Here is an 8,837-nt window from a genome sequence, read left to right as displayed (position 1 = left end):
AGTGAGACCCTGTCTCCAAAAATAAAAAGAAAAAAAAAAAAGGTGCTTTAATACAAAAAAGTCCCTCAAATGTAGTTTTCTTTTCTTTTTGTAAAAGCACCATCTAATTACCTGGAAACTCTTCTCACACAAATGTGCATATTCTCATTTAATTCATCCTTTGCTATAAACGGCTAGGAATGAGAGAAAGAATATTGAGGGATCTATTTTCCAATGAACTTTGCCTTGAAACTATCATAGATCACTCATCTTTATTAAAGAAGTATGTGCATGATAAAAAATTGTCTGGTATGACAGCAAATGCATAACTATATATAGAATTTATCCCTTAACATATTTTAGAGGATAAAGCAACAGAGAGATGATTTACAAGTGGCACCTACAGGGTTGTCCTTATTCTCTCTCAGTTGTTACTCCTTGCTCTCTGCAGAGACTTAAGTTCTTTTTGCCCCAATGCTCAGACCTGCCACCTCTTCACCCTGTCACCATGCATGGTCAGGCCCTGGTCAGCCTCTTCTGGGCCTCCTCACCAGCAGATGCATCATTCCACAAGGGCGTCTTACTTTCCTTGTAAGTCACACAGTCTTTGTGATTTACATGCAAGTAAGGGGGAGGAGAAACACAAACACCTTCCTTATGAATCTAAAGCATGGAGTACTCCTTTCAGTCCCCATGGTGGAGCCTGTGATGCTGGTGAAGGTTTGAGCTCTGGCGAAAGCTTTTCCCACACTGGCCGCACTGGTATGGCTTCTCTCCAGTGTGGATCCTCTGGTGCAGCTTCAGGGTTGACTGCCGCCCAAAGCAGTTTCCACACTCTCCACACGTGTAGGGTCTCTCTCCTGTGTGGACTCTCTTGTGTCTCTTCAGCTCTGAATTCCACGTGAAGCTTTTCCCACAGTCATCACATTTGTAGGGTTTCTTTGCTGAGCGGGTGGGCTGACCAAGATGTTGCAAACGGTTGCTCAGGCTCCGTTTACCTCCTTTGCTTTTCTTCAGCTCTCTCAGTGGGTGGCTTTTTAGGGGGCTGCTGATGTATTCCAGTTCCCTGCAATGTCTCTGGTAGTGAGCAAATGGCTTTTGAGCATTTGGGGAGCTGACCTGCCTCCGTGACAACCGAGGTTCACTCATATTTGCCCCTCTTGGTTCAGGACTCGGCAGGCCATTCCCTTTAGATCTGCCAGCTGACACTGCACATGGCTTTGCTCCTTTAGCCCCTTCCTGTTGTGGATTTTCCTTGTTGTCACTTCTCATTCTGGGGGCCTCTATAATTAGAAAGAAAATGCTTCATTTTCTGTGCTTGGAAGAAATAACTTCAGCAAGAGTTATGAAATACTCTGAAAGGTTTCTCAAAGGGTGGCCCTCCATTGGCAACTTGCATTAGACTCATCTGGAGCACTTGTTAAACAAGCAGGCTCTTCACCCTTCCCCCAAAGCTGCTGGGTCAGAATCTCTGGGGGTTGGGCCTGATATTCTGCACAGTTAGCAGGCTCCTGGGGTGACTGTGATTTATATTAAATTTAGGAACCAAGTTCTCCAACCTCCTTCCTCCTTCCTATCTTTAGGGAAAAATTTAGGAAAGGAAGAACAGGGAAAAGCAAACCCGTCAGAACTGGGTATCAACTAATGAATGAAAGAAGGAAGAGAGGTGAAATCTCAACATTGTAAATTTTACTGTTGTAGTCCAGTGCCTTAGCTATTTCAACAAATACCCCTCACTTAGTAAACACTAACTGACAACTACTTTCTCTTCAAAAGATGGTAAGTTCAGAGACTGTGGTGTTTTCTTTCATTACAAATTTGACAGTATATGAGTTCAGAAACTGGAATACGGGCTAGCCATATATCCTAATTACAGGATTGATAGTTTGGATGGAGATGAGCTGGAACAGCCTGTGGGAAGTCACAGGATCTGAAGAAGGACTCCTTGTGATGTGGAAAATGTGTGTGTGTATGCCTGTGCATGCAGAATCGCATGCATGCTGTTCAAAATGGCAGCCACTAGCCACATGTAACTATGTGGCTACTGGGCACTTGAAATGTGACTACTGTGACTAAGGAACTTAATTTTAAATTTTATTTAATTTTAATTAATTAAATTCAAATGTAAATAATCAACCTATAAAATCAGGGTCACTGCTTTTCGACAAGACAATTCAATGGGAAAAGAATAGCTTTTTTCATAAATGATATTAGGACAACTGGATTTCCACATACAAGAGAATGAAGTTGGACCCTGCTATGGTCTACATGTTTATTCTCCCTGTCCCTCAACACACATGTATTGACACTTAGTCCCCTGTGCAGTGGTCTTAGGAGGTGGGGCATCTGGGAGGTGATTAGGTTATAAGGAGGGGGGGGTCCTCATAAATGGGATTAGTGTCCTTATAAAAGAAGCCCAAGAGAGCTAGTCTGCCCCTTCTTCCATGTCAGGACTCACAGCAGGCACCATTTATGAGGAATGGGCCCTCACCAAACACCAAATCTGCTGGCACCTTAATCTTGAACTTCCCAGCATTGAGAACAGTGAGCAATACATTTCTGTTGTTTACAAATGGCAAGTCTAAGGCATTTTGTTATAACAGCCTGACCAGATTAAGACAGATTCCTACCTCAAAATCATATATAAAATTGACTTATTTGTTTCTTTATGTATGGGGGAAATTAACTTAAAATGGACCAAATACCTAAAAGTGAGAGCTAAATCTATGTCTCTGAAGAAAACACAGCTGTACATATTTGTGCCCTTGGATTAGGCAATGGTATTTTACACATGATACCAAAGCATAAACAAAGAAACAGATAAATTAGACTGCAACAAAAAAAAAATTTGTACTTCAAAGGACACTATCAAGAAAGTGAGACAACCCACAGAATGAGAGAAAAAAATTGCAAATTATATTTAAGAGTCTAGTACCTAGAATACATAAAGGACTCATAAAAAATAAAGACAAATAACCTAATTAAAAATGAGCAAAGGATCTCAACAGACATTTTTCCAAACAAGATATGTAATTGGATAATAAGCACAAGAAAAGATGTTCAACACCATTAGTCATCAGGGAAATGTAAACCAAAACCTCAAATCAAAACTTTTCACCTAATAGGATGGATATAAGACAATAACAAGTGCTAGCAAGGATGTGGAGAAACTGGAATCCTCATACAGTATTGGTGGGGATGTAAAATGGTACAGTTCCTTTGGAAAACAGTTTGGTAGTTCCTCATAAGTTAATGACCTAGCATATGGTAAGTCCACTCCTAGGTGTATACTCAAGAGAAATGAAAACATGTCTACACAAAAACACACATTTATAGCAGCATTCTTCATAATAACCAAAAAGTGGAAACAACCCAAAAGTTTACGAACAGATGAGCCAACATGAACAGATAACCAACATGTAATATATTCATACAATGCACATTATCCAGCCACAGAAAAGAAATGAAGCACTGATTCATGCTACAGCATGGATAAAACTTGAAAACATGCTCAGTGAAAGAAGCCACACACAAAAGACCACATATTGTGTGATTCCATTTATTTATTTATTTATTTATTTATTATTAATTTGTTTTGAAACAGGGTCTCACTTTCACACAGGGTGGAGTGCAATGGCGCAATCTCAGTTCACTGCAGCCTCGACCTCCCAGGTTCAAACGATCCTCCTGCCTCAGCTCACCCACGCAGCTGGGATTACAGGCGTCCATCACCATGCCCCACTTATTTTTGTACTTTTGTAGAGACAGGGTTTTGCCACGTTTACCAGGCTGGTCTCGAACGCCCTAGCCTAAGTGATCTGCCTGCCTTGGCCTCCCAAAGTGCTGGGATTACAGGTGTAAGCCACTGTGCCCAGCCTATGTGATTCCATTTATATAAAATGTCTGGCTAAGCAAATCCAGAGACAAAAAGTAGGCTGTGGTTGCCAGGGGCTGAATGTTTATGTTCCCCCAAATTCATATGAAATTCTAACTCCCAAGGTAATAGTATTAGGAGGTGGGGCTTTTGGGAGGTGAGGCCTTTGATTAGGTCATGAGGGTGCTGCCCTCCCTGGAATGGGATTAGTGTCCTTATAAAAGAGGTTCGCAGGAGCCAGTCTTCCCCTTCCACCACATGAGGACTGAGAGAAGCAGGCAGTCTGTGATCTGGAAGAGGGCCCTCACTGGAACCCAACCATGATGGCACCTTGAACTCACACTTCCCTGCCTCTACAACTGTGAGAAACTCCTGTTGTTTATAAACTACCTAGTCTCTAGTATTTTATATTAGCAGCCTGAAGAGACTAAGACACACAGTACCTCACTGAATGTAGCAAATGTTAAGAAAATAAGGATTTTGTCTTGTCATAACCCTCTTCTCTAACACGCTTACTGTATCTTATATTCACATCACCAGGCTTGGCCAAATTGTCACTGTCATTCAGGTTTAGAGATCACAGGATTGTATACAACAAGGGCAGCAGTAACACAAGTATCGCATCAGAGAAAGGGAAATCGATTTGAGGATTTAAAGTACAAACATCATCACAGAGGAGGACAAAGATAAATGATATGGGGTGGAGCTTTTCCTCTTCCAGGCCCCTTCTAAACAGGGGAGCATTTTAAGTAATGAAACTCAACCATAGCTTGCATGGAAGTTCATCTGTGGTCATATTTGGATCTGTCTTTTCTATAAGAAGTTCTGGGCCAGGCGCGGTGGCTCACGCCTGTAATCCCAGCACTTTGGGAGGCCGAGGCGGGCAGATCACGAGGTCAGGAGTTCAAGACCAGCCTGACCAACATGGTGAAACCCTGTCTCTACTAAAAATACAAAAATTAGCTGGGCGTGCTGTCGTGCGCCTGTATCCCAGCTACTCAGGAGGCTGAGGCAGGAGAATCACTTGAACCCGGGAGGCGGAGGTTGTGGTGAGTCAAGACCACACTACTGCACTCCAGCCTGAATGACAGAGCGAGACTCCGTCTCAAAAAAAAAAAAAAAAAGAAGTTCTGAAAGGGACAGAAAAGTAGGTACAATCCTGTCATGCACTGGATTGTCAAATATTCATTAACAGAAAATGATAAAAACATAGTATCACCACCATTCTAATTGGTGAAATTTGTTTAGGGAATTATCACCTACTATTATATACAACATTTAAAAACACACACACATGTGGTCTATGCCTTTGCAGAACCATGAGATACACTGATGGAGATAAAGGACTTATGAGAGGGAGAGAAACGGCACAGAGTGTTTACCTGTCCCAGTCATTTTTGGGGTTGGTTCCTGGAGAAGCAAGGATTTCTCCCAATGATGGGGGCTCAGCTGGTCATAAGCTTCCGCCTGGGAAGACTCTGCTGGAGAGGTCTCCCTGAGATCTCTCCTAGGAGTCTGTGGTTGAAAGTCTGGCAATTCCTGTTCTCCAAGCTGCGATCCAGTTTTCTCCAAGAGCACCTTCTGCCCCTGCATACAAACAGCCACCTAGGAACAAGCCCCATCCATTAATTCCATCCATCAGGACTGAGGGACACTTGATCTCTCACTGTTATATAATGACCTATTTACTTTGGGAACTGCTGATAACCATCTAGAGGTCAACTTTCATAGAAACCAATGAAACCCTCAAAGGAAGCAAAGGGAATGGCGTGCAGAATGACATGAATGAGGATGCTACAAGTCAGCTGAGTGGCTTCCCCTAAAGCTTGGGCCTTTCTCAAGGGCCTGAGTCAAAGTCATCAGGGTAGTTGCTGGCACAAACATCAGAAACAGTCACAACACTGGGCCATCAGATGCCTACTCTACACACCACCTTCCTACCTACTTCTGCTGGAAATAGGCCCCATAGGAACAGAAAGCAGTATGGTAAGGGGCTGTTAAAAACTCTTCTTATCTAATACATTGTTCTGCCAAAGGCTCTCCTGGTAAGCAGATCCCAGTAGTAGTCGGGGTCTAAGAGAACTACCCCACCCTCATTCCCTAACAAGTTCTATTTTCCAAAGTACCTGTTCTTTGTTTCTTGCCTAGGTCCTGACTGGGGTCTGATTTCCTGGAGGGGAGTGGCAAGCAATGGCAACATTGGCCAACTGAACTGTAACTTCCTGATCCAAAGACTTGTCTTTGGATCACACCAGTCATGGTGTGGCTCACACCTGTAATCCTAGCACTCTGGGAGGCCAAGACCGGCGGATTGCTTGAGCCCAAGAACTCAAGACCGGCCTAGGCAACGTGGAGAAACCCTGTCTTTACAAAAGTACAAAAATTAGCCAGTTGTGGTGGCATGTACCTGCAGTCCCAACTACTTGAGAGGCTGAGGTGGGAGGATCAGTTGAGCCAGAGGTGGAGGCAGCAGTGAGCTCGTGCTACTGCATTCCAGTCTCAGTGACACAGTGAGACCCAGTCTCAAAAAAAAAAAAAAAAAAACTACAAACAAAAAAGACAATAAGCTAGGCCAGGCGTGGTGGCTCACGCCTGTAATCCCAAAACTTTGAGAGGCTGAGGCGGGAGGATCACTTAAGGTCAGGAGTTTGAGACCAGCCTGGCCAAAATGGTGAAACCCCCTCTCTACTAAAAAATACAAAAATTAGCTGGGCATGGTGTCAGGCGCCTGTAATCCTAGCTACTTTGGAGGCTGAGACACAAGAACTGCTTTAACCCCGAGGTGGACAGAGGTTGCAGTGAGCCGAGATGGTGCCACTGCCCTCCAGCCTGGGCAACACAGCAAGACTCCATCTCAAAAAAAAAAAAATACAATAAGGTAAACACTGGAAACACAGTAAGCTAGAACTTCCAATGAAATGAAGTTTCCCAAAGTCCAACTGCTACCCAAAAGGGTGATTCTGCCTGCTAAGACTTCTGATTGTAGGAAAACTAAGAAAATGAGTTTGGGGAAGATCTGACATAAAAGATAGAAGAACCTTACAATTATTTCTGGTGACACAAGGTGCATAAAAGAATGTTAAGAACCTTGGTCCTCTACTGCTTCACTGGGTATCAGCAGGTGGGTTTTTTTTTTTTTTCTTTTGAGATGGAGTTTCACTCTTGTCGCCCCGGCTGGAATGCAATGGCTGGATCTCAGCTCACTGCAACCTCAGCCTCCTGAAGAGCCGGGGTTACAGGCATGTGCCACCATGCCCGGCTAATTTTGTATTTTTAGTAGAGACAGGGTTTCTCCATGTTGGTCAGGCTGGTCTCGAACTCCCAACCTCAGGTGATCTGCCCACCTCGGCTTCTCAAAGTGAGCCACCACTCCTGGTCAGTAGTTGGGTTTTTAAAAACCTGTTACAACTCAGGGTAGGTTCCCAGATGGAGGCTGGAAGCAACTTCTGAAGCCATCCAGTCCACTTCTGAGACTCAGTCCTTAAACAGGGAGAGATCCAGATACCAAACATTACCCAGATGAAAAAGAAATCCCCAGGATCATGGGAGAGGACCCTCCTTACCCACTGCTTTGGTTTCTTGGATGCTCTGTGAAAATCTTCCACGAGGGTCACAATCTCCTTGCTGCTCATTGGACATTGATGCCTGACCCGAGCCTGGATCTCTGGGGGCAGGATGGTCAGGAACTGCTCCATCACCAGAAGCTCCAAAATCTGCTCTTTGGTGTGCAGCTCAGGTTGCAGCCACTGACGGCAGAGCTGTCTGAGCTGGGAGAGCGCCTCTTGGGGTCCAGACACCTCTTGATAACAAAAGCGTCTGAAGCTCTGGCGGCAGAGCTCAGGATCCGGGCAGTTTTTTTGCGGAGTAGGCTCCCGTTTCTCTTCTAGTTTTGTTATTATGTGTCTCTCTTGCTTAGAGGAATCTTCAGTGTTCGAGCTCAAAGTTATCTCCATTTTAGCTGCCATTTTGGGGATCAGGAGACAACTCTCTCCTTGTAATGGGTTAAGCCTTTGTGATCATGACCCTCGAGAAGTCTCTCTGAAGGCCAGAAAGACGCTAGAAACGAAGGTTTTCTCAGGATGTTAGGGAGAAAGGGATGCAGAGACAAAACCTCCTCACTTGCTAGTCTTTACCCCAAACTCAAGACAACGCGATCTCTGGGAGTGGGAAGAGTTTTGTCTTCCTGTCAGTTTTTTGCAGTTTTGCAAAGGAGAAAAGTCATAACGTCCTAAAAGGACTCTGGGGAAAAAATACTTCTTTTATTTCAGTAGCAAGCACATAGGTCTCGGGTGAAATGAGAAATACGCTCTAACCGGCGGGTGAAGCAGAATCCCTAAGAAAAGTTCAAGCTGTCACAGGTAGCTTGCCTCAACTCTCCCGCATCCCGGCGGAAACCGACCTAACGCATGTCGTCGGGAGCTAAACGGTACAACCGAGCAAGGCTACAGCGTCAGCAGGGGGTGTGAGATAGCGGAGAGCCTCCTGCACGAGAGCGAGGCGGCTGCTCGCTGCCTAGGCGCCGCAGGCCCGGCGGCTCCGGCCTCCAGGGCGGCCCAGAGGCCCAGCCAGCCCCGGGCCTGGCGAAGCTGCCGCAACCCACTGCGCAGCTGAACTCCACGGCCGGTGCGAGCTCGGGCTGGCGCCTGCGACAACACTACCTCGAGCTGCCCGGCGTCCCGCACCCACCTGCAGCGGACTCACCTCTCTGGGAACTCGGGATCGGGGGACTCGGGACCCGGGGACTCGGGACCCGGCACCAGCGAGCACGGGCTGGGGGCGGTGTCCATGCCTCTCTCCGCGGAGACGCCCACTGGCTGCTGAGGAACTACCGAGAGGGCCCGCCTCCTGCCCAAGGGATTGGCTCCTCGAGGGTATCGTCTACCGTCTATTGGCTGCTGGGTCTGTCAATGCCGTCGCAGTGCATTCCGGGACCTGCAGTCCGGCTGCTCGGCTTGCGGGCGTGCGCCCTGGCGTGCGTAGTGGG

General features: G+C 45.8%; 1 protein-coding gene across 2 annotated transcripts; it reads right to left on the bottom strand.

The window, feature by feature from the left end:
• Window positions 1–232: 232 nt before the first annotated feature.
• Window positions 233–8,641, bottom strand: ZNF174 (zinc finger protein 174). Of its 2 annotated transcripts, XM_012441735.1 has the most exons (4): window positions 8,555–8,641; window positions 7,417–8,092; window positions 5,236–5,458; window positions 233–1,262 (listed from the first exon to the last, which is right to left on the bottom strand). In XM_012441735.1, exons 2-4 carry the CDS (start codon window positions 7,816–7,818, stop codon window positions 664–666), a joined length of 1,224 nt encoding a protein of 407 aa, XP_012297158.1. In that variant the 5' UTR covers window positions 7,819–8,092; window positions 8,555–8,641; the 3' UTR covers window positions 233–663. The 2 variants fall into 2 exon arrangements, with proteins under 2 accessions (XP_012297158.1, XP_012297160.1); XM_012441737.3 differs by lacking the exon at window positions 233–1,262 and adding an exon at window positions 2,874–4,678 and having other exon boundaries at window positions 7,417–8,626.
• Between the last annotated feature and the right edge of the window lie 196 nt (window positions 8,642–8,837).

The sequence above is a fragment of the Aotus nancymaae genome, unplaced genomic scaffold (assembly GCF_030222135.1).
Source record: "Aotus nancymaae isolate 86718 unplaced genomic scaffold, 86718_ANA_hifiasm-v0.15.2.pri h1tg000049l, whole genome shotgun sequence".
In the NCBI taxonomy this organism is placed as follows: Eukaryota; Metazoa; Chordata; class Mammalia; order Primates; family Aotidae; genus Aotus; species Aotus nancymaae.
The sequence above is the reverse complement of the archived record's forward strand: the minus strand, read 5'-3'. Positions and strand labels throughout refer to the sequence as shown.

Excerpts from the sequence above, each read along its gene's own strand:
- ZNF174 (XM_012441735.1), bottom strand. The coding sequence starts at position 7,818 with ATGGCAGCTAAAATGGAGATAACTTTGAGCTCGAACACTGAAGATTCC. Across the intron at positions 5,459-7,416 it reads CCAAGAAACCAAAGCAGTGG|GTGGCTGTTTGTATGCAGGG; the intron begins GTAAGGAGGGTC and ends GCTTGTTCCTAG. Across the intron at positions 1,263-5,235 it reads CCCAAAAATGACTGGGACAG|AGGCCCCCAGAATGAGAAGT; the intron begins GTAAACACTCTG and ends TTCTAATTATAG.